General features: G+C 54.3%; 1 protein-coding gene across 1 annotated transcript in view; it reads right to left on the bottom strand.

Moving 5' to 3' along the window:
• Positions 1–2,152: 2,152 nt before the first annotated feature.
• The window catches only part of MN1 (MN1 proto-oncogene, transcriptional regulator), a 114,739-nt gene continuing 91,058 nt past the window's right edge, over positions 2,153–25,833 (bottom strand). The window contains exons 2-3 of the mRNA XM_075167457.1: positions 5,733–5,952; positions 2,153–2,734 (exon numbers count right to left, since the gene is read on the bottom strand). Coding sequence (XP_075023558.1) covers positions 5,765–5,952 — 188 coding nt within the window. The 3' untranslated portion in view covers positions 2,153–2,734; positions 5,733–5,764. The remainder of the gene's footprint in view (positions 2,735–5,732; positions 5,953–25,833) is intronic.

Below are 25,833 nucleotides of genomic sequence, written 5' to 3'. Positions count from 1 at the left end.
GCCGCTGAGGGCTTTGTGCCCCTGTGACCGCGCCGGCCCCGGCCCCGGCCCCAGCCTGGGCGCCTGGAGCAGCCAGTGGCTCCACTGCCACCCCCAGACCCCACTCCAGGCAGGTGGACACTCTCCCTGCCGAGGGCTCACAACTGCCACATCCCTGCCTACAGTTAGGGGGAAAATCAGCGGGCGCGTCTGCCTCTGCGGGCAGTTTGGAGTAGCCAAGCAGAGACAATGGCAGGACGTGACTGTGGGGACATCTGTGTCTGATCCAGGAAATGTTTTGGCGTCAAAATAGAAGCAGTGGGTTGTTAAAAAGAAAAAAAAAAGTGTGAGCGCAAAAAGATCTGGGCTACATTAACAGACTGTAGCAGAGCATTTTAGAAGAGGACAAGGCTAAGATTTAGGTTCCCAGGTAGCCTGACACCCTGTTGCACAAACTGTGCCCCTGCTGGGAGCCGGTCGCTGCACGGGCAGCTCGTGCCACCTCTCCAAGAGCTCGTCCCTTCACCTGGGGCTGCCCAGCAGGCGGAGGGAGAGGGATGGCTCGCACTCCTCCCCAGTACCTGGCTGCTGTGCCTGCATTGCAGGCTTGCGCCTTTCGGCAGGCACGACAGATTTGTGTCTTCCCTTTAGTCCCTGCTGCGGAAGGCCTGCCAAGGAGCGACACGGGGAGGTTTTGAGGTCTGCAGCAGAGCGCCCACATCCCTGTCCTGAGCGCGGGTGGCACTGCCATGCAGCCCGGCCACATGGGCCTCCCAGGGCAGAGCAGCCTCCTGCTGCTGTTCACAGGGTGTTTCATTTACCTTAAGTTTGGGGACCAGACCCCACTCTCAGACTCAGGTTTCCTCTACTGAGGCTGATGCTGCTGGTCAGGGCAATTGTCCACGTTGTGCAAACCAGCCAGTAAGCATGGAGAGCGAGGTTTTGCTGGTGGACGTGAGGTTTGCAGCAGCTTCTGCTCCAAGGAGAGCTGCAGCTTGTCCAGTTCCCAGCTAAAAGCCACCCTGCGCTGCAGCACTTCCATTTCAGTCCATAGCGCGGTGTGCTTCGGTGACAGAAACCATGGGGCCAGTGGAAAATGGGGCTCTGAGCTCATGCATCTTATTTTAGCTCCCCATCATCTCTGGAAGCTATCTCAGGCATGTTTTGGGAATACAGCAGGTATTTTTATGAGTAGGATTTGCAGGGGTATTTTCATCTTAGACTTGGAGACAGCTGGGCCTGCTGCCAGGTTTAGGAAGCGCAGAGGCAGAGGCAAGAAACATAAAACTAGCAAGAGGTAGGCTTCCTACTGGGGCTTATATTTAGCTGAGAGGAGCAGGAGCACTTGAAAATGTCCTGCTGGTGCTCCCTGTGCCAGACGGTCCCTCAGCCAATTCACGGAGGCCAACCTTGACCCGAGCCAGGAAAGGCAAGGGGAACATGTCCCGGCCGATGGCACTTGTCCGGCCTGGCCCACCTGGCACCGCCAAGACCCCGGCTGCCCTTTGGATCAACTGACACCGGCACAGCGGGTGCGGTAGCAAGCTGGCCATCGCTTGCGGACCAGGGGAGAGCTGCCGCCATGAAGCGCTGAGCCGCGCTCGCTGCACACTCTCATGGATAAGGAAAACACATGGGGGGGATGGGGGCACAGTCGGCAGGACTGGTGCGCTCCAGGCGGGCTGCCACTTCAGGGTCTCAGACACGCTCCTGCCGAGCTGGCCAGCTCTGGCACCGAAGCAGCACCGTGCAGCATGCCACGCATGGGCTGTCGCACGGAGCTAACCACGGGGCTCCCGCGCACTATGCGGGCTCGCTGCACGCATCTGCCCTGGTCAGGGGATGCTCGTCATGGCACCAGGCAGGGGCTGAGGGCGCGGTGAACAACCGACTGACAGCCAGCAGTGGAAAGCCTTCCAAGGGGGTTTCTAGGCAAACCCCACGCCACACACCAGCCTGGCTCTTCCCCCCGCACCACGGCTGAGCCGCTGGCCCAGGGGATGTTGCTGCGTGCTCGGGGGGAGCAGAGCTGAGCTGCCCCAGACAGGCCTAAGCGATGGAGGGGCAAGTTCAGCTGTGCACCAGCCTCCAAGCCCAGGTCCAGCTGCAGGGCCAGCGGCACGGCAGCGTGCAGAGCGCAGGGCTGAACTAGTGCACGATGTGGGGTCCCCCAGCTGCTGCAAGGTCCCCTGGGGCGGCAGGGCTGCCAGCCCGGCGGGGGACAACAGCTGACGGCCGAGCCGCAGGGGCTGGGGGCCGTGCAGCCGGGGAAAAGCACGACCTTGCAGTGACACAGGGAGCACCGTGCTGGGCTGTGCCGTGGCCGGGGAACATGAGCTGAGCAGCTGCGCGGCGCCTGGCCAGGGGCCGAGGGGTACGGGCTGACAGTGGCCAGCACACGGAGCTGCTCCGAGCCGCCCAGCGAAGACGCTCCCTGGCAAGCAGGGCCAGCTTGCTCCAAAAACAAATTGCCTTCCCGGGAAAAAAAAAAAAGAAAAAAAAGGGAAGAGACAGCTTCAACCAAGAAATAGCCACAGGCAGGTTTTGTTTTTAAAGCATTTTTATTTTGTTCATTTTGAATTGAATTTTTATGTGATTTGTTTCACTGAAAATGGACACATTTTGAAATACCATGTGTTCCCTCCTCTCTGCCCAGAGGGAGGTTGGCTGCTGACCCAGAGCAGTGAGCTGGTGGGCTGCGCCTGCTGAAGAGGGACGCACCACAAGCTCTTCATTTTCCGTAATAGCTTTGCACCTTTTCCAAAGTAAAAAGACAGTCCTCAGAAAGGGGGAAGCCTCAAGCGAAATACCCACCCCTCTCCTGTACCTGGTATTGATTTTATTGCACCTGGCAAAGAAGAGGGACAATAGCTGGGGGAGGCAGAGGAAGAAAAACAGTATTTCAAACTAAGTGTAATGTCATGCCCACATCCAATGCAACCTATCACCTCCGTGGGAGCCTCAGGCTAGCACTCACTGCTCTCGCTGTGTCTTCCCGAGAGCGTCCTGAACAATCAGCACCTGCAAGAGCCCCATTCAGGCCCGGCGCGGGACCCCACCAAGCCCTGCCTCCATCAGCGCGCTCGGAGCAGGTCGCTACTCCTGCAGCATTCCCCTGCCGCCTCCCTCAGTGAGCTGCAAAAATAAACACCCGCCTGCTGCACAGGTCGGCACCACAAGCCGGGTCTGCTCTGCTGCCCTGTAGCTGCACGGCACTGAGGGGACTTGGCCCCTCGAACACAAGCACGTGATGCTCCACCATTTCAGCGGCCATCCTCTGCACGTGAAATGGTGGCAGGCACAGCTGCACCCATCAGTGGCTGCCATCCTGTGCAGATCTACTGATTACATCTCAGTTGTCATGCCACTCAGTGAGAAGCGAAGCTAAATTAGAGCAACTAATTGCACCTCTTTGAAACAATCAGGATGACAAATCAGTGGTAATCTCTTCAGTTCTAGAGGGAAGCTATTGCGGCTCGCTTACAAGGATTAATCAGCTTTTCATCAGTGTTATTATACCAACGCTGCCTCAGGAGGAGCCCCAAGGCCACACTGGCTGGGCTCACACCACAGGGACATCAAGGCTCGTGGCCTCTGGTGGAGAAGGCAAGCACCGCCAGGTTGCCCTTGCTCCCAGCCCTCATCCACAGCAGCAAGGCTGCCAGCTCGCAGGCTATCGCATCCTTTGCTCAGCGCGGAGGAGATCCTGCCCGGCGGGTGTCCAGATGCTGCACCACACCAGGCAGGAGGGACCGGGGCTGGGCTCCAGGAGCTAACGCTCAGCGCAGGCAGCCCAGGCAAGGTGGCCAACCCACAAGGGACATGGGACGCAAGGAACAGCAAGCAGAGTATCATGAGAGGGGCACCAAAGCCGCCCTGCTGCCACTGAACCCACATTGACAGACCCTGCCAGCTCAGCCAAGGGCCCCAGGGCCACACGCTGCTGGGATCTGGCGGAGGATGGGGAGCAAGGCAGCACCCTGGAGCTGGGGACAAGCTGGGCACTGCAGAGGGACAGCACAACAGCCATGGCAGGAAGGAAACCAGCACGGCCACAGGGTTTCTGTTACAGCAGGTGACCGCTTTGTTTCCCACGGTCATTTAAACTCTTTGTTAGATTTATGTGACCTAATGGGAAGCCTAGAGGCTCAAGTCTTGAGTGCACCCCTATCAGAGTGACTCTCTAATACACAAAACCATCTTAATTACTTCAGTGGCATGTAGAGATCGGACAGGGAGAAATAACTATATAGTATCTCTTTCTTCCACATAACAACTTGCAGGAGTAACCCTGGTACACCCTCCCCAGAGCACAGTGAAGATATGCTCCACGTGTCCCAGGGTTAGCACCACCAGCACTGCTCTGGGTCCACCATTTGGGGCTTCCTCAGGGAAATCCCATGCACCCTGTTGAGCTGGAGCTGTCAGCAAGCAGTGCTGGTGCCTTTCAACTCTTCATCATCTGCAGTCAGCAGAAAAGCACTCGGCAGCATCCCTTCTTGGCTGATGCTCAACATCCAGAGTACACAAACTGCTAGGGATGCAGGACCTAGGCTGGGTTCTCCCAGCCTTACCACTGCTCCATGGCATGACTATGCCCAAACAAGCCACTCTCTGCTTGACAAAAGCTAAAAGAGCAACTCTACAGTCTCCCATGGGAACAGATTCATCAACTTCTGCACTTCCACTTTGTAGCAATCCCAGAGCACTTTGCATCCCACAGATGTTAAGACCAGTGGTGGCAGAGGGTTTTTACTGAAAATGCCCAAGACTTTGTGCTGCATCAAGTGGTGGTGCCCCCTGGCCAAGGCCCAGGAGGGAAGGACTCCTGAGGGAATATAAGCAATTCATGATACAACTCCATGGACAAAACTAACCCACTTGCTTTTTGTGGACTCATTTTCTTACTATCAGAGGCCTTCCCCGGGTCCACAAGGGTCCCTCTGCCCGGCCAAGCGTGAGCGTGGGATGCGTGAGGAGGAGAGGGGAAGGCCACGGTGCTGGTGCGAAAGCCCCTGGAGACAAATTCTTGGTCTTCCATGCACTCAGACCAACACAGCCCTTGGAGCCCTGGACGAGAGGGCTGAAGCCCTGCACATGGCTCTGCTGTGCCCTGGAAAAACCCTGTGGAGGTCACGTGGCATTTCAGTCCCCTGTTTCAGTTTACACAAGTACAGGTCACTCCGTTCCCTCCCCTGCGCAGCTCTGCTCTCTCTGGCAAAGAGGTTGATGCAAGGCTGGGGAGAAGCCCCTGCCTGGCCTTTCCCAGGGAGTTGCATGGGGATGGATTTGCAGCACCTACACGCTGGACCTTGCCCGGTCAGGTATCTGTCTTACAGACCCCAGCCCACTACTACCCTGGAAGCTGAGCAGGAGGGGGAGCAGAGCCCAGGGAGACCTTTGCTGCTGCTGCCCCAGCTGCATCCCCTCCGTGCCCGAGAAGAGTGTTCTTCCCGCAGGAAGGGCCAGTCAGCATCTCCAGCCAGAGCAGAGTCCTACGCTTCGCACCCTCGCTCCAGAAAACACCTTTGGGAGGCAGTCTCTGTGAAAGCAGCTGGCTGGTGGAATTCATGCAATTAAGTTAGCCCTCCCAAAGTGGTACCAGCCCCCAGCACACCCCCGCAAACCTATATACACCCCACCTTGCTCGCTCCACCACCGTGACCGTGGTGCACCTGCCACGGTGGCCCACCTGCCTGTGGGCAAAGGCTGGCTGAAACTCGAGTCCGTCCTGCCTCCCGCTGGATGCCTACCAGATCTACCGGGCGTTGGGCACGGTGCTCGCTTAGGTGCAGGTCAGTGCCGCTGCCAGGGAGCCTGCCCAGTGCAGCAGCTCCGAGTGGGAAGCTGCCCAGCCATGCTGTGGAAGATGGTCCTTGGAGTCCAGGAGACAGTCGGCAACAAGGCCGGCACGGTGCTGCATGAGGGCACTGTCCGAGCAGGCGTCCACGTAGCTCTGGGACGAATTACCACCTGCAAGGGATGGAGAGCAGATGGGATTAGCAAAACTCAGCAAAACGGAAGCCCAGCTCCCAGCAGCCCCGTTTGGCTCCAGACCCAGTCCCTGCTCAGTCAGGAGAGAGGCTGACGTTGAGGGGTCCTGGATCGGGGCCTACTGCAGCATTTTCCCTGCGAAAAATATCAGACTGCAGCCCACTGCTAGGGGCCCGTGAAGGGCCTCCAGGCCATGCTGGGATCCTAAGGCGTGCATGCAACACACCAGCACCCAGAGCAGCTTAGCACAGCTCTCCTGTTGCAATCCTGTGCACAACAGCTCTGTGCCAGCTCTGCTACGTTACAGCACTTGGATTGCACCATAAAAATGCAATGATGCACTTGAGTTACATAAAGATCTAACTCTTGGAGGAGAAAGGGCTCTTAACGTTTCCCCATGGCAGGTTTTTTAGGGTACATTATGAATGCTAAAACCATGGATGGAAAGTGCATGGGAAGGTGAACAAGCCAGGCATCAGGGCCCTCCAAAACCATTAAACTAAAACTGCTGAAAAACATTCAAGGAAATGGAAATCTGCAGTACATGCCTGCAACCAAAAGAACTCTAGAACATGTTTGTATACTGTAAACATACACTATATGGCATACATAATTATAATTTCCCTTTCCCATTGGCATGTGTGTGGGCACACACCACGTATAACACGTACATAAAATACTACAGAGAGATATATTTAAGTCATCTTCATGTGCACATACAGAAAGCATCCAGGCAACAAATTTCTCCTAGTGAATTCAAAGCACTGAACCAGGAGCTATCCTTAAAAACAGCAAAGCCCTCTTTAACACATTGTCTCTCACACCAGAACAAATACATCTGAATCCTTATTTTTTTCCCCTCTGAATACCAAACTCTCTCCTACCCGAGTTATTAGAATTTGGTTTTCTGCTGCTGGAGCCTTGATGCACACGGTTTACCCTGTGGCACATGAAACTGCCCACAAAAGACAGCATGATAAAGAAGCTGGATTACAAAGCTGTATCTGCTCTGCTCCAGATGGATTCTCTGCAGCTCCCTGCTCGCAGCTTTACTCGGGCCAAGTCAATTAGAAATGTCTGAAAGTCAAAGCATCGTTCCCGCATGTGATCTCTGGGAGTTCCCCGTATATTCCGTACTTGGGGCTCACAAACACAATCCTTCCCTCGTGTGCTGCGGTTGTTGCCCCTAACAAAGACGTTTCAGATCAAAGGAAAGGGTTAATCCCCCATGCAGTCATCGCATTGAGTGTTGGAGGTCTGAGTGCTGCCAACTCCTGAAAAATGGCCACCAGGCAAGCTGCTGAGAATAATCAGAATAAGATTGGAAGGTGTCCACATCAATCAATCACTTGTTGACAGATGACTGGAAGCCCCCACTGTGACCGTGGACAGCTGACCAACTCTCAGCTTAAGCTGAAGTCTAACATTAGCCTGTTTCTTTCGTGTGGGTGGCTTCTGCGTTATGACCTTAATAGTCAATCAATCTTGCAATGAGTAGTCTGTCTGGCAGAAACATTAATTATCCATACTATTCATGCATTAAAAAGCTTTATCTTCAAAAACTCAGCGTCACTTAGGGAGTAATAACAGAACCCAAAAGAAGAAAATAAGCCCAGCCTCAGTTCCTAAGGGGGGAGCCGGATGGCAAGGACGAGCCCCGACCGCAGCCCAGGATCAGGGGCACTCGGGGCAGGGCTTGGCCTTGCTTTTATTCCTGGGACCTATTCAGGCAGCTTAGAGGCTGCTGCTCTTGCACCAGCAACTGCTGGAATCAGTGCCAAGAGGAAGAAGAGGGGGAGAGATATAAAAGGACAACAAACACACATCAATTAAACCTTGCAAGCTGTTAGTCACACCAGTTAATAAGTTCTTTCTATCTGTAAAGTGCTCTTAGTGACAAATCCTTTAACTGGCACTCAGAGCGCTATAATGGCTTTCAAGATGCCTCTGTCTTTCATGTGCAGCTTCTTGTACACATGTGAGTGCTCCCCGTTGCGCAGTCTGTTTACACTAGTTGTGAGAAGACATCATCAAAGCAAACTGAAAGCAACACTAAATGCTTGAGAAAAACAGAATTCATTCATTGCTGCCTGCTCTGAAATCGCCTTTCAGTTTGTTTAGAGGCAGCGGTCACGGCAAACCACAGCAGCAGCAGGGAGGAGACGGGGAGCCAGGCTGGCACAGCCAGTGTTTGGCCTCTCCGGGTCGTTGCTACTGAAAGCACCCGCATCCCCCAGCACCAGGCAGAGACCCTGTGACGCAGTGGTCACATCTCCAGCAACAAGGAGTGAGGAGCTGCTCATCCCCTTCTGGGACCAGCACGGCAGTCTGTGCACCGGAGCTGTGCTTGGCGCAGGACAGGGCAGCCCGTGCGCCCCAGCGGTGGGAGCAGGAGCGATGCCCTGGGGCCGTCTCCCCAGGGAACCTTCTGGGGGTGCTGGGCAGAGCACAGAGCCCCCCCTCCCTGCTGCCATCCCCTTCCACAGCCTCTTTCATTCCTGATCATCGGCATCCTGTCCTCCCCCGACATCACACCCAGACACATTCATCCCAGCCATCCCTGTGCCACAGGGGACCCGGAGGATGGCACTGGCTTCCTTTCAAAGAGCTAAAACCAGACAGAGCTTCAAGCAAGGTGAAGGAAGGAGAAGACGCGCCATGCTCGGGAGGGATGCTCCCGCCTCGCTCACCTCCCCGCAGCAGCCAGAGCAGCCGGACAGCCCCACGCTCCGGCGCGACTTCAGGGCAGAGGTCTGTGGGAGCAGCACGGGGCAGACCCCAGCTGCCAAGGACAGCATGCCTGCGCAAGGCCACAGTGAAGGCTCTGCAAGGACACCCCTTTCCCAAACTTCAAAATCCTCCCACTTCAGAGGGGACCTGTCTCTGCTGCCCTGGGCATGGAGGTGGCTGGGGCAGGGTCGCCAAGACCAGCGGGTGCTCAGCAGGGTGAGATTGCAGCAACTCTCCAAGGACTGGCGGGTTTGGTGTCAGCCCCAGAGGTCCCATATTGCGGAGAGCTGGCGCAGCAGGGAGGGAGCCGGGCTGCAGTGCAGCCCCACTGGCGCAGGCAGATACCCGGTCCTGCCCAGTGTTCACCTTTCTCCTAACGCTGCAAATTAATTATGCTCTTCACCCACCGCTGCAGAGGAAACAGAGTCAAGATGTCTAATGGGTGTGGGCAAGGTTCACACTCGAGTGGCTGTGGCCTTGATATGGCTATTTCAGAGCAAGACGTCCCTATAGAGCCCCACGTCAGGAGCCAGCTCGATGCCAGGACACGTCGCATCCCATGTCCCTCACAGCAGAGTCACGCTGCCCTTCTCCCCAGGCAAACCCTCTCCAGCACTGGGCTGGTCTAACACAGGCCCGTGTGCACCACGCCATGCTGTGCGTGCAGGCAGGGGGATTCCTCATTAAACCCTTGTAACCTAAGAGGAGTTACCACTACAAAACAACACTGCAGGCTAAAGATCTGCCCATTCTGCCCAGATATAGGGATACGGAGACACTACTGCATGCACGCTCTGCATCTTACCCCACTGCCAAATGTTCTTGCACTCAACAGCAAAGGCAGCCCAGGCTCCACGCCTTGCACTGGGTGGACGGTACACGGTGAACATCGGCGGGTGCCCCACAGCGCAGGATGCAGAAGCCCCTTCAATACCGCTGGTCCCTGTTCAGACGAGGAGCAACGAGAAGTTGGTTCCACCAGCACCCTACATAGCACAAAACCCAACCAACATCCCAGGAGAGCAATACGGGATGTGCAACAGCAGGTAACCATACTGGCACGGGGGAGGCTGGGGACCCAACCCCGACTGCCATGCCCAGGGCCAGTGGCCGCACAGACAGAGCACAGTTCCATGGGATGCTTTTACGGAAACCATCTTCTCTTTAGTCAAACTCAAAGCAATTAGGCCTCTGCAATGTTAGATTAAAAAAGAGACAGCTAATCGGAGAGCATCCATAATCTTTCACACTCGGGCTACCAAAGCAGGCTACAATTCAGCAGGCCTTGTCTGGACTGATTATATTTCCTGAAAAATGAACAGTAACTCTTGTGTAGAAGCAAGTTATGTTTCTGCAAACTCTCTTCCACACAAATTAAAGTATTAATCACCTTAATAAACATTAATGTGGAATGGTCATTCATTAAATTCAGGAAAATACACGCCCTCAAAGCAATGATTTCACGATTCTGGTACCCAGCATGCTCACAACACAGCAGTTGTGCTCCTCTGTGCACAGCGCGCCCCGAGCCAGCGGGCACCTGATGCCCGCCCAGCTCCACCCTGTACCCACTTGCCGGTGGGCAGCGCAGCCGTGCGCCGAGAGCTGCGCAGCCAAGCCCAGGCACGGATCGGGCAGCAGGAGCTGCCTGCCTTCACCATCGTCATTTCAGTGCCGTATCATGATCTTCTAGGTATGCAAACAGAACAGCACAATCTGCCAGTACAGCCAAGGAAGCAAAAAAAAAAGGGGTATAACAGTAACAGCAGAAATTTCATTAAGCTTCTCTTTTAAGTACAAAGCTGCCAATTTCCAGCTCTGCTGGTAACTGTGTCTAGCACAGCCCGAGTGGTCACAAAGCAGGCCTGCCTTCAGACCAGCCAGCCCTGTTTGCACAGCACAAGTGCCGTCCCCAGGAGCCCCCCGGAGAGCCCTGCCTGCGTGCGGCAGCAGAGATAACCGGCCGGCTGCTGGCTGGCTCTGCTGTGCCCCCCCAAGCCAGCTCTTGCTCCCAGACACCACGTACAAAGGGGGTCTAGAAAGTCGGTGTCCACACCTGCCTTCAGATGGCACAGCTCGTGATGCACAGCAAGGAGCCAAGAGAAAGGGAGATTTCTAGTGCCATAAGGCCCCCACACCTCCAAAAGCCAGGGCTGCCAACGGCTCTCCACCAAATGCCTTCCGCCGCTGTGTTGCCGCTCTCCTGTATCACCAATTACCCATTGCACTTGGGGCAAACCCCCCGCATGCCCTGTGGTGCAAGGCACACGCATGTGGCGCCCATCTCTGCTCCATGTTGAGCAGCTGCTCCCAGAGCAGAGTCCCCACTGACATGAACGTGCAGTACGAGCGAGGATTGCTCCAGAGAGCTCTGCCCGGGGATGAGCAATCTGCAGCATGGACCTGGAGCAGGACTGCCATGGCAGCAAACGGAGCCGGTGGGTCAGGCTGTGACCCTGGCTTGGCTGTGCCTCCGGCCAGCTCTACTCAGCCACAACATGCCAGCTTGGCTGCCCACGCTCATGGCTCCAAATCTGTATTTAAGCATTTGTATTGAGTGCCCACATCATCGTAACGGTACCAGGTGCCACGCATGTGAGTGGCACTAGTAAGGCCACGCTAATGGTGAACATGGCCTGGAGCCTCCCAAAACGCGGAGCACTGCCGGAGGCCGACCTCTCATCGCGCCTCCCTGTTTGCTGAGCAGCGCGACTCAGGGCCTCGCTCAACACGGCGTCGATCTGCGCAGCTCCTCCGGCAGCGTGCCCCGAGGACAGAGGGGAGCCATGCAGCCGACAAGCGGGGCGGCAGCAGCGGCGTTTGGGAGGCCTCCCAGGCTATCAGTTGCACACGATAGCATTAGATCTCCTGCCCCAGAAAGTCCTCAGCGCAACCTGGCCCCCTCCGGCTGGCTCAGGGCTTCACAGCCGGTGTCAAGTGGCAACTTTCTGGATTCTGACCTTGTTGGAATTTGCTCCTGGAGGGGGACACGCTAGTCCATAAAGTTCCCATTAGTGTAAACGCAGATGTAAGCACTTTGTTGGCAGAGTTCAGCAGTAGGGAAGCCTGCAGTTGATCAGTTCTGCCTCACTGGTCACTGTAGTCAACAGGAATTACTAGAGGATTTCTGTGCCCCCTCTCCCAAAGCCCACCCCTCTCCAAAAAAGACAACTTAAAGAAACTAGCCAAGCTCAGGCACCACTCCAATATAACGCAATAAATCTGCATGATGCATGCCGAGGGGAGTTGGCCCCATCCAGGAACAGCCAGCAGGAGTGCAGCGTGAGTTTGTTTATTGTATGAAACAAATCTAACCATGGGGACTGGATGCCGCTCAACGCGAGGAGCGAGCAGCTCTGGGGTCTTTGTGCCAAGCGACTCCACACAGGACCAAGGCGCGGGTGGGTGGCAGCTGGGACCGGCCTTTGCCACTGGCAGACCCCAGCACTCCCGGATCTTCCATAGCCAGGGAGCATCACCTTCCCCTTCCCACGGGCACCGAGGACGCGATGGGACGGCCAGGCCCCGTGACGACGCCCCAGGCTGGGGGCCTGAGCACAGCCACCCCACGGGTCTGCGAGCCGCAGCGCCCAGCTGGAGGGAGAGGAAAAGGCAGCAGTAAAGATGGCACACTGCTGGCACCGGCTCTTTGGGGCCATGGTGCTTCCCGACAGGTGGAGTGGGACTGCCGGGATTGCAGGGTGCCGGGACTCGCAGCGCTCCCTCCTCAGCCCCCCGCGCTCCCTCTCCATCACGTCGTACCAGGAACCAGCACCGGCTGACCTGGTTTCAGCTAGTTTTCCTTTATGATTAACACTCTCTGGGCCCCTGCTTGCTCTGTTATTCTCACCAAATTAAAGAGCAGTCCCGGATCCTCGTTAGATTTGCTCACATTTGAGCAGTGTCATGTGGTCAGTAGCCCATGGCAATACACTAAATTAAAGGCCTAATGCAGAATCCACCTACAAGCCTGACAACTAATGAATCGAGGGCTTCAGGCCCCAGAGGACCCGCACTGGGATGAAGCCACTTCACACCGAGCCAGAGCAGAAGTGCAGTCCCTGGGCTGTCATTCAGAAATAGAGAGTTGTTTAATTTTATTCACCGCAGGACACAGAAACAACAGCATCTCTGTAACTAACAGCTGGTTTGCCGGAGAGCCAGGCAGTGACGACCCCTCTCGGCGCCAACCCCCGGAGCACGGCGGCTCCCGCCCGCACAGCGTAGGTGCCGACAAATAAACTCCCACTTGGTTTCAATGAACTAGGTTTGAGTCCCTGGCACGGAAAAGCTGACTCTCGCGCCTATGGTCAAAACGAATACCTCCGCCCATCCCTCCAAACCAACGCCGGCTGCTCCAGAGCGCATGACTCTGCCACCTCCCCGTGCCCCGGCCCCGCATGGCCCTTCCTCTATGCCGGCACCCGCTGGCTCCCCAAACAAAGGGTGCAAGAGAGCACAACTGCCCGCGGTGCGGCACCCAGCCCTCATGGGTAAGCAACTGCTGCCCGCGGGCATCAGTCAACACGGATCCAGGCTACACACGAGAAAAACAGACTGCGGCTCCCAGTTTGGGCTTTTAGATACCTCTCCCCATCCTCCGGCAGCAGTCAGGCAAGCACTGGATGTAAACACTGGGGCCGATGCAGCAGCCATCAGTTTTGCTCTGAAGCATTTCAGGTTGGAGCTCGAGTCTGGAAAGGTTCAGCCTGTTGCATCAGACAGCTCAGCCCTGCAAAGGTCAGGGCTGTTTTGGTAAGGAAACGTTTGCTGAAACCTTCCCCTCCCCCAGATCCCGGCTCACGGCTTCACACTCGCATACTCACGCATGCACACTCACGCTCTGCTCCAGCCTACAGAAATGGAGAAGCTACACAAAGTGACCCTGCTCTTCACAGAAAACACATGCATGTCCCGAAGTCGCGAATGCGGCAGCAGCTGCGCAGCACTCCCAAGACACGGCGCGCAGAGCGGATCATGACATTAGGGTTAGTGGTATTTTTTCAGTCTCTCTCACACCAAAGAGAGCAAGTTCCTCTCCCAGTGAACAGCCAAGAGAGCCCAGGGCAAAGCCAGTGTTGAAGGACGACTCATGTTCCTAGCTGACCCCTTGGTCCCCTCTGCACACTGGCACCAGTGGGAATTACTGCTCCCCCAGCAGCATACCAAAGAGCTGCCAGGCATCAGGGCAAATTCAAACCCCAGCAGACCAGACCCACCCACAGACCACCTATGAGGATGGTTAGAAATACCTGTCCAGAGGAGACCCCTCTCTTGCAACGGAGCCACCTCCTTACGGGCAATCCACAATCTCTTCTGCATTTCTTCCTGACATCCCAAAGCCGGGAGGCTTCACAGTAGCAGACACTCTGATCCCCAGCAGAAGGGTTACCCTGGCAGGCTTCACCTACAGCTCACCCACCGCAATGCCGTGCAGGGCTGCTCTGCTCCTGCGTCTGGAAATGGCTGGCCATGGACCACCTGACCACGGCCAGCAAAAGGCAGAAAAGCTGAGAGCAGCACAGCCCCCCACAGTGGTGGGTCAGACTGGGGGGAACCCCAAACCAGCAGCTCTCAGAGTAGGCATGATGGTGCCTAGGCAGGGCAGGGGAGGCAGAAGAGGCAGCGACACAGCGGCAGGCAGTGGGCTGCAGCCCAGCCGGGCACTGCTCCACCCCAGCACGGCCAGGTGCACAGGCACAGGACCTGTAACATTGGCTATTCAAGTCCCATCTGGTTTAAATGCTGACGCTGCACATAAAACACCTCTGAGGATCCCGGTCTCACCCCTGGGGCTCACCCAAGCCCAGACGTCCGTTGTGCCTCTAGCACAGGTCAGCCTTTGGATGCCAGCATCCCCAGAGCCCCGCTCGCCCATGGCTCCTGTGCTGGACCCGCTCCTCTGGAAGGCGGACACTGGTGAGCAGTCACTGCTGGAAGCGGCCGTTTCCTAACTGCTGAGCAGTCTCTGATGTCCAAAGATGCAAACGCAATTTTACAACAGGCGGCTCTGCTGCAGGTTCCTCATCGAAAAATGCAGCTATTTATATGACACTTATAAATGTGCGCACACAACGGACTCAGGAAAGCTTTGTGCCCAAATACTGTCAACACTCTGACAACATTTTTATTATACTAGTAAATAATTTGTTTTGTTGCTGCTTAATTGGGAATCAATACAGTGCCTATGTTTAATTACATTCCCTATTTCAGAATGGTTTGGATCAGTCGGTCTTTTTTTCTCCCTACAGAGATTAGGGACTTTGTATTTAGGATCCAGAGAGCACAGACTGCCTATAGGAGAGAACAGCCCCCTTAAAGAAATGGACGTAGTTAGCAGGATCATCATTAACTATAAACAACCCACATGAAGAAAGGTCAGAAGCACACTTACCCTTTCCCATCTGTAAACAACCAATTATTCAGCTCATCAAACAAAATAATGCACAAGTATTTACATGTGTGGTGTTTGTGCATGCACATGTGTGTGACCAGGTGCATCTGGCATAGCTACAAGAAGCCCCATGTTGGGACATGAGCCTGTGCAAAATCCGGATGGGGTAACTCAGTGCACGAATGACAGACGACCCCCCCTCCTCCGGCGGCAGCCCCCCTCCCACTAAGAGAAGGCAGCTGCCCCGCTGTGCAGCTAGGCCAGGTATCATAACAAGGTGGTGCTCGCTGGCAGGCAGCAGCACTGCTGCTCTGCTTGAGGGCAGGGATGCACGTTTGAGCAGCGTGCGAACGGTGGGGATATAAATAACAATATCCTGCGCTGTCTCAGAGACAGCTGTGTGGTAACTCTTGCAATTACTTGCTTGTAAATGGCAACCTTTACATGTGCTTGACTCGTGACATCTTTACGCGCTCCACCTCTGGAGAGCTCCCGGCACGGCTTGGCAGAGCCGCCTCCCACCGCGGTGCCGGCGCTCCTGCTGCCCTACCAAGGCCACCCCAGCCGGGACTCATGGCACTGGGGAATCCCACCTCGCCGTGGGGCAGTGGCTCTGCGCCCACCCCTCGTGCCCCTGCTCCAGCTGGGAGCCCAGGCAAGCCCCCTGCCCAGGGAGCAGTGATCTCTGGCCAGGTGTGAGCATGCCTCCACTGCGTGTTTCAGGTGGGGCATGCTCATGGACCTAAACCTCCCTCCTCATCTCCAAAGTACAGGCAGACCTGTGGCACAAGGAGAAAGTACTGTACTCCTGTCTGTGGCTGGTCCAAAATGCCTCAGCGCATCCTTACAAAGAAGTGTCCGTCTGAAAACCTGCCCCAGGAAGCACCATGCTGCGGACACAGGACACTCAAGTGTACGGCCTTTGGGGGACAGGAGACTGCTCCCCAGTAACCCTCCAACACACTCGTATGGGGGGGCTCTGCAGACGCGCAGCTCAGTCGCTCAGAGCGGGTGTGCAGTGCTGGGAGCAGCCAGCAGGAACTGGGAAGGGAGAAGGCTGGGAAAACCAGCGATGGGCTGTATCATGGCCACCCCTCCCAGCCAGGCACGCAAGCTTCTCTCTCCTCTCTGCTGCTGGCAGTCAATTCATGCCCCGTATGTGAGGATGGCGGGGCAAGGAGGAGCTCTTAAGGCCAAGACGTGTTTGTTTGATGCTGGTACACAGCTTACCCGCTCCGCGTTTCTCCATCTGGACAAAGCATGACCGCTTCTCTAAAGCGATTTTTTCATCCCTAATGTGAGAGCTGCATTTTAGCATTAATTTTTTTTCCTAGACAGACTTCAATCTCATTAATTTTAAGACACTCTAAGCTCTCTTTAGCAGTCTCTAACATAATTCCCTTAACTTAAGATACACTAGATAGAAGTAGCCAATCCCATTCATAATTGTATATATGGCCAGCAATTCAACTTCACTTCTCCTGATTTAATGTCCTATTTGTATTCTATCAATAAATGAAGTTCTCAGGACCATACTTAAATGGAAGCAGCACTATGCTCTGATAGCCAAAGCCAGCAAAAAAAATTTCATCACTAAACCAAAATGTCTTGTAGTATATGATTCCTTGACTTATTGTTCTCTCCTCTTCACTGCACTTGAATATTAAATGTTGTATTAATAGCTCACTCTTAATTATCCATGAGTAATGTACTACAACCAGGAAATTAATGGAGGGAAGCACCACAAAAATGGAAAAAAATTCTCACTATCCCCAATACATTTTCAAACAGCCTGTGAGAGCAAGGGAGACACACACACTGCCTTGAACACAGCCAGACAAAAGACCAGTGCTTGGGGAGGGGTCCACGGCTGAAGCCCTGTGAACGCGGCTCCTCGCCCCTCTGGACATTGCTCGCCGTGGGAAGGAGATTATGAGCAGGGGTATGATAGTGATCATGTAAACCTGGAGGTGGCCTGGAGAGGGGAGGGCAGGGGCGACTGCTGTCTCTGTCCTGAAGCCCCAGATGGAGGAGATGATGAGTGAGACCAGAGTGAGAAATTCAAGACTGTTAAGGAAGACTTTCCCATAAACACGTAATTCAGCTCTGGACTTCACTGCTGCAGGAAGGTGTTGAGATCTGAACTTGTAAAGACTGACAAAGGACTGGGTGTTTTTATGGATAATATGGATTCTCAGAAGTTAAACGTTACAGCTGACAAGCATGGGAGGAGATGCTACACCCCTCATCTCATCACCATGGTTTAACGTGCTCTCCAAAGGGCACCCGAGAGGGAGGACCGCTCGGCTCTGCTGGGACGTCTTCCCCTCACCGGGGCCAAGGGCCCAGCTCAGACCCCGAGCTCGGTGGGGGGCAGGACAGACCCACAGCACTCATCAGGTCCCTGGTTTCGCAGGGTTTTGCATCCCATGGACACAGGCCCACGGGCTGAGACAACAGAGCAGTTTCACAGGCTGGAGCGGCCAGGCACGCCTTGACCTGGGGGTGCAGCTTGGCGCTCACCCACCTAAATCCCACCCTGGGTGCCTGGCTGCTATCAGCCTCCCGTCGACTCACCTGTGCTCGGCAACTGAGCCCTGTGAGATGTCACCACTGACATACACATACGGCACGGACGATATATATCACCCCTCTCGATGTATTGCCCTAATTTGAGTGTCTTTGCCTCCGTAGGTCAAAACGCTGCTGTCACATCGGCTGCACGCCATGCAGAAGGCAACACACCTATTCCTCTCCCACCATCAGCACAACCTCCATTCTGTGGAAACAGAACCGAGCTTTCTAAATCACTCTTAGCAATACCACTGCCAGTGACGGACACCACGAGGACAGACCAACCCACGAGCAGGAAGGTCTCAGACAGCGAAAGTTGCTTTATAAGTAAAACCAACAGCCTGCGTTCTGGAACAGCACTCTCTAACTGGGCTGTGATGCAGCCTCAACGAGAGCAGACGACAATCGGCACTGAAGAAGAAACAGGCAATAACATTCCTTTAACTCCATCACTAGAAATATTGCCCCAGGGAGGGAATATTGCAAAAGTTGTCTGTACCCTAATGCGAAGCACAGGAATCAAAGCTCTGGTACCCTGATCAGCTCTGAACTTTGTAAAGCTAATTTATTGAACTGTTGAGCACACGATGAGAATTAGTTACTTCGTCTCTTACTCAATACAGGCACTAAAAAATTAACAGGCCATTACTAAGTTTTCTTTGCATTTCTGCCTATTACGGTGTTATTTAACAACTCAGGGCTCTGCTCTGAGCTCAGCACTGTTGGTGCAAGGAACCTACTGCCGACCGGCCCTGGCAAGGAAGAGGCAGAGCGGCAGCCCCCGGGGAACTGGGGGCTGCAGACCCTTTTGCTCTCAGATTGTGCCCATGCTTGATAGCCCGGCACAGCACACCGCTCCCAGGGTCCCTCCCCAACTAGCTGTGCTGCGGGCACCCCAGCACAGGCTCCCCGGGACATGCCGCCCTGCATCCTGGCAGCGGGCCGGCGGCAGACCGGCCGGCCTCAGCAGCACATTTCACTTTAGCTGATGGGCACATCGAGTCTTCTCCTGCACAGAGAGCTGGCACGGTCGGCCACGCAACGGGGCCAGGCATCAGCTCCCGGTGCAATGTGCAGGGAGGGCACCGGTGCACGCAGGTGAAGTGCAACCCGCTCCCACAAGGTCACCCCAAGCGCAGCACGGCTTGGGGAGACTTATGTCCCTGGGAAGTGCTGCACCACAAAGCCATGACACAGTTCCTCTGCCACCGAGCTGGGACGCCAGAGACAGTGCCAGCATGGCTTCTGCAAGGCAGCCTGGGGCTGTGGCAGGCAAGGCCACTGCAGCATCCACCTCCACGGGTGCAATCCCAGAGCTGCTCCAGAAGAGTGAAATGGTGAAGTGTCTAATTAAATATGTGCTTCCCATTGCCAGAGCCCTGCAACAGCCATGAATTATGCAGCGGCTCACTTACATGTCAGCAGGATCACAATATTGATGAGTTATCCCATGTGTAATCTGATAAAAACCAAGATAAACTCAGCAAAAATTGAGTGCAATATGATCCTTTCCTTTCAATAAACAATTTCCAGCCCAGTGTTGGGGGCGTCTCCACGCTCCCCTCTCTCCCAGGGCTCTCTCCTCACCTCAGGCAGCCCAACCCAGCAGCTCCTCAATATGGCCTAACACCGGCATGAATAAGCAGCCAAGCTGGCGACATTAACCTACAAGCTGCGAGACAGCACTGGGTGTCTGTGAAGCGCTACCTGGGGGATATTTCCGTGCCATATGGAATTAGAGGCTGGTGCTCTCCGCAGCGCCGGTGCATTCCACAAGGTCTGCGTTTTGGCATTTAGATTAATGCTGTAGACAGGGAGGAAGAAGTTGCCATGTCTCACGCTGACTCCCTCCTCCCTGTCTGAGCAAATGACGGATGGCAGAGTGCAACTCCCACTCGGAAATGCTTTCCAGCGCTCGCGCAGACCTGGGTCCGACTCTGGCTCCCATGACAAGCCGACTGCTTTATAATCCTGGCCCAGACACTTTTGGTACCCTGGGAACAGCCAGCGGCGCAGGCTCCCGCCTTCAGCCAAAACACTTCCCACAAGAAACACCACGAGGAGAGGGGAGATGCCTGGTGCTTCTGGCCACGTCTGGTCATCAGGCCCGTGTAGAAGGCCGAGGGCTGCGAGACAAGGACAGAGGATGCTGCTCCTTGCCCCACCTCTTCCCCGGTGTGGCAGGGACTGGTGCTGCTCACCCCAAACCCAGCGAGACCTTCAGAGGGACCCTGAGCCCCCGAGGGAAGGCAGTGCCCGTCCGCATGGCTGCTTCCCGAAGCGGGGGAGTCAAGTCTGCCCCTCTTCCAGACAGAGACAGAGCTGATGAACAGCAAGCAAAGTGACTGTCCTCACCCTGGGGACACGCACCAGACTCTCCTCAACAGTCTCGGTCACGGTGCCTTCGTACCATCAGCTGCGGGAACGTAACAAAGCAACCACTTCATTAACAAGAAACAAACAACATATGAAGTATGGACACAGAGGTTACACCGGCTGCCAGGTTTGCCCCCTTCAGGAGGCGGCACGGGAATACCGCGGGGCAAAGCATGAGCCAGCAGCAAAGGGGACTCTGGAGCCTGCTGGACACCGCTGGGAGCTGGGAGCCCTGTGTCCATAAACCCCACCACCAATCCCAGTGATGGCAGATAATTGCAGAAGAGCTGATCGTAAGTAGGCTTGTTTGACCTTCTCTCGAGAGACACTTACTGCAGAGCACAAGAACAAAGCTTCAAAAGCAGAGCACTGCTTTTTTTTTTTTAAATAGTGTTTCAAATCCATAACTGAATGTTAAATAAAGAGAGAGACAGGAAAACAGAAAGACAGAGAAAGAATCAAACTGGTGAGACAAGGGAAAGACAGGAGGAAGGTGATCTTCCCAAGAGAACCAAGAAACTGCAGAAAAAGACTAGTAAACCTTGATGAATGCCAAGGCCCCCGTATCAGAGCGAGCGCCCAGCTCCCAGCTCTGCCGCTCTTCTCCCCCGACCCCTCTCCAGCACACGGGAGGGCATCAGCAGGGTGAACCCCCGGCTGGAATACCTCCCAACAGCGGGGGGTGACAACACCGCGCAGTCAGCACCATGTGCCCAGCTGACCACAGGTGGCCCCTGGGCTCTCCACAGCCACAGGTTCCCATGGTTCAGCCCTGGTCATTGCAGGAGGGGTCTGGATCCAGCCAGGTCCTCCTTGCCCTGAAGGCTGCTCTCCCCTCGTACCGGGAGGGTCTCGGAGGCATCAGGCTGACGCTGGCCCAGCGGTCATGGAGAACCGTGGCAAGCCAGGGCGGCTCAGGCTGGCCCAGCACCCTCGCAGGGGTCTTCAGCCCCGCAGATAGGCCTATGGGGAGGGACAAGAATGATGCTGCCTGGAGACACTTCATTTCACAGATGTGTCTGTGCGCAAGAGAAACTTTCACAGTTTTACTGCTTTTCAAGTATTTTAATGCAAGCCATTTGGTGTCATATTTTTAAAAAATGGATACCAGCATGAGCTACATGCACATTAGCAAATGTCTCTATATTAGTATAAATACAAGAAGCAGAAAAGCACAGTCTGACTCCTAATCCATATGGTTATTCCAAATAGATTGCATGGTCTTAAACTTTGGCTTGTTAGACTGGATCTTACATATGGAAAGAATTAAAATGCTGGATTTACAGTGTAGGCTAATCAGAACATGTTTAACTTATGATGCCCCAGAAGACCCAGAAGGTCACAGCCTCCCAGACACCTGGCACAGAATCTGATTCTGCTCACACCGGTGTAAACCTCACAAAACCCCAGTGTTACGCAGGCTTTACCGTGGTGTAAGGCAGGGCAGGATCCGACCTCCAGCACTCTAATACAAGCAAGCTGCAAAAAGGAAATACCTCATTTCCCACTGACTAGTCCATACAAGCGCAGAGACAATAGGGCCAAGTGTGCGCTGCCGGCAGCGCTCCCATATAGGAGTGCTGGCTAGCGTTTGCGCTGCTTTGCCGTGACTCTTCGTATCTGAAAAAGCCATCAGCCTGCTTGTTCCTCCACTTAGAATAAAAGGTCACTTCAGGGCTTTTAGGGTTTTTTTTTTTTCAAACAAAAGAATTATCTGGATTTTTTTAAAATACTTTGCCCCGAGACCACAAAAACTGTTAAAAGCAAGGCATGATATCACTGTTAAAGAAGCCAGAACTCATGGTAAGGTGGATATACATTATTTACTTCTGCTAATTTATTTCTGGACAAGGCTAGACTCATCTCGGGTGCTTTAATACATGCATTTCCACCACAGATATAAGCACACTGAGCTTCCCCACCAAAGAGTCTCTCTTGCAGCAGCCTGAGCCTCACCCCCTTTGTTTTTGCATGGATTTATTCCACTGATGTTGTTTCCATGTGAGTCAGTTGCCTTTTTATTACTCTAACTACAACTTTCTCCAAAGTTGCTGAATCTCTGGACTTGGAGTGATGACAAAAGAATACACTGATTCACCCACTTTCACACTGCTCTGTCTGCTCTCGCTGTCTGACATCTCCCTACATACATTGTCTCCAGTTTGCTTGTTTATCCAGTGTTGTTTTTTCTACGAAAAGCTAAATTGTTTGATTACGAGCACTTTTTTAAGTAAAAGGCTTTGGTTCGGTAGAAGCATTCTGCTTTAGTTTCAAACTGGCTCTCTTCCAAAAGCTACCTTTGCTTCATCTTTTACATGTAAGGAAATTGTTTATTACCAGCTTGAACAAACAGGCACACTGCTAAAATGCTTCAGCAAGGCTGTCCTAAAACCACGCAGTCTTCATGATGAGGTATTAACAACTGATGGGAAAAAAAATCCATTTTAACAACCTGTCCACACACACACATCACACAGGGGCTGAGAAAAAGCAGGGAAACTTTCAGTCCAACAGGTCACTGTTTTCAAAGTCGGTACAAAAGCACAAAGCAATCGGGCTTCAGAAGAGCTGCTCTGCTCGTATGCTGCAGCACTACAGAACTCGAGTTCTGAAGAGGAAGGAGAAATTAGAAAAGAGAAAGTTTTCACTAAGCACCTCTTATCCTGGTGCTCTGGAATCTGCACAAAACTGCGGAGTCCAGGAGCATTCAGCTCTGCCACATGAGGTTATTTTCATCATCCTACTAAAAAAATAAGATGTGGTTACTAGTCCCTGGCATTGCTTTTCTAAAGGAAAAAATGCAGACTGTGTTCAGAAGTATCACTGTGGAAATCTTAAAACTCTGTACTTTTTCTTACTCTGACCAAATTGAGGCAAAAGTGACCTACCAGACCATCTGAAAAGGAGAATTTATTGAGAAAAACACTTTCAGCAATGTCACCCGAGTTCACAGTTCACCTGTGTCCCAATGGCACAGCTCTGGTCTCAGCACATTTGCTGCCTAGTTTTAATCGCCATACCTGACAGTTGGCAGATTACAGAAAACCCTTGGAAACAGGGGCGAAGGGAAGCTCCAAAGGCAAAGCCATAGCTGGCAGAGCCGGGGTGACCGTGCCCTGCCTATGCTGCAGCCAGAAAACTGCACCAAAAACCACACCAAAGCGGTTCCCACCCAAACGGCAGCAGAAACCACCCGGCTTCACCCCGCAGGTCTCCAGGCTCAGGCGCTCTCACCACAGAGAGCAGGAGCAGACCATGCCTGAAGCTGCTGGAGATGCCTCACCACAGAGAGGGTGGCCAGTATGAACCAGTATGAATCCAGCGAAGGAGACGTGGACTCAGGGACCTGCACAGCCCTGTGCACAGGCAGCCTTGCACAAATCCTCTCGCACCCAACCACGTCTCCTGCCTGCCTGGGTTCTCCGACCCGCCTCTCTGCTGACCCAGATGATAAATCCCAGCCCCGGCCCCACCGCCAGCCCCAGTGGGTGTGCTGCACTACCCAAGCTCAGCTCCATGCACTGGAGCCGATGCCATCCACACGAGTCCCGCTCCCTCGGCTCCATCCCGCACCCGACATCGTTAATCCACGGTGCTCCCTTTCCTGGAGGGTCACGGGAGGCTGCACAGAGGTGGGAGGGGAGAGGGTTTTAACAGCACAGCAGACCCCTTAATGATTACGTCAAGTGGCGAGTCATTTTTTAGTCTCCTTAACTGACAGAAAACATCAGCTCTGAGAGACCCAAGTGTGGCATTTAGTGTCTCCTCATCTCTCCGGTGCCAGGACATGCGCAGCATACCGAAGGGCAGCCGATGGCCGGGGTGGCCAAGGAGCAGGATCGCACCCTCAGCCCACCCTGCCCCCTTCCCACTCCTCAGCCCTAGCAGAGACCAGGGGCTACAACTCGGACTCGCAGAAAGCCACGTCCTGGGCTGAGCGTCTGATGAGCACTTGCAATTAGGAGCAGAAAACAGCACCTCCATGGAGCTGCACAGGAATGGCTCAGCAGCGGGGGCAGCAGCCAGGCCAGCCGGCAGCACCGCAACCACTCGCAGGCTCCCGGGCACAGGGCATCTCCCTGGGCAAATCCTGAGAGCACAACTGAAACCCAGAACGGTTTCCTCATGTGGTCTATACTGCCAACTATGACAGAGGAGCACCTGACTTTTGCTGAAAACATCAAATTTTGCTGTCAAAAGATGCAGAGAAACTTGGAAAGGCCACAGATGAGTAACCGTGCTCAAGCCACCCACATCGGTACTGAAAGCTGTTCTGCAAAAATACGCATTAGGGAACCACCCTGCACTAACTATGGCCTAACAGGCTCTTCCTCTCTCCAGCCTCTCATTACTGAGGACCAGAAGAAGATGAGGAGCATGTTCTCCTTTTGGTTTTTAAGGAAATTACTAAATTGGGATCAACTTTTCACCTTTCCCACAAAAAAGTGCTCTGTCATCTCGTGCCTGTTCACCTACGCAAAGACGAGATGACATTTCTGGCTAAAGGCCGACAGTTCTGCACCTCCTTGTCACTTTTAACAAGAAAATAATCCTGCAGAAACACTTGAAAAACAAATCGGTGTTGACACTCCTCATCTGCTAGGTACGTTTTACGAAAGGAAAGAAATACTGCATTAGCGTTTGACCTCCTCACCTTTTTGACATTGGAAGAAAATAAAGAGAGAGAGGCTCAGAAAAGCTGATGCTGGAGTAACAAAATAATGAGAGCAGGCAGCGCTCTGAAGGCAGCAGCCCACTTGCCATGCGGGGAGGCCAGGCAGGGCTGGAGCCAGCCAGGGAAGCTGCGAGCAGAGCGCGTGGAGGAGTCAGCATGCACTGCTGCGGGCGCCTGGCAAGCCTTCGCCGGGGCACCAAGTGAGCTGCAAGGGGCATGCAGGAGTTCCAGGGACCGGTGCCGACCCTCACGCTCCCTGCCACTCACCGCAGCTCCTGGCTTGCACCAGCAGCACCTTGTAATGGGTGCTGGAGGCTGGACCCAACTCAGAAGAGCACTAGAAGCAGAGAGCAAAAAATGACTGCAGGGAGGTACTGCTGCCCGCGCTGCAGCTCTGCCTGCTCAGCAGCGAGCCTGGTACCTGCTCAGCTCGTTTGGAAAGAGCAGTTCATTACAAAATGAGCTCGCCCCGCCAAAAGCTGCTTCTGCAGATGAGGGCACGAGGACTGGAGCCTCACCCCTTAGAGAGGATCATACAGGGCATTGCCAAAAAGCTTCTCAGTCCTGGAAAGCACTGAGGCTCTGCACACAGGCTGCAGTCCCTCCACGCGAGCAAGCCGATGTCCTCCCACCATGCCTCATCTTCCCCCCACAGGAGCCCTGCTCCTGCTCCATTATATGGCTCTGCAACATTGAGGGGCTACTTGCACCCACAAGAGAAGACTGCTCTGTCCTGCTCTAAATGTTCATGAACCACCCAGCACGCTTCTAGCTTCTGATCTCTGTAGCCTGTGGGCAGGAACAAGAGGGCTTCCTCAGCTCCCAGTGCTGCCAGCTGCTGCCTTCAGTCTGGGCATGGTGGATTTCACCGAATAAGTCACACTAACCCCATCTCCTCTCCCCCGAGCAGAGGTTACAAAGAAATAAAACTGAGCTTTGTCTTCCAGATAGTCACTTTCTCCATGAATGTGCTACCAGCACAGGCAGGCTTGCCCTTTAGACACAACACTCAGATGACTTTCCACATGCACGGGCACCAGATGGTCTCACTGCTTCCCCAGTATGGCTGGGTATAGTTTTGCTGCTGCCTCGACAGGCACAAGTCTTTGCC

The sequence above is a fragment of the Calonectris borealis genome, chromosome 18, assembly GCF_964195595.1.
Source record: "Calonectris borealis chromosome 18, bCalBor7.hap1.2, whole genome shotgun sequence".
Classification (NCBI taxonomy): Eukaryota; Metazoa; Chordata; class Aves; order Procellariiformes; family Procellariidae; genus Calonectris; species Calonectris borealis.
The sequence above is the reverse complement of the archived record's forward strand: the minus strand, read 5'-3'. Positions and strand labels throughout refer to the sequence as shown.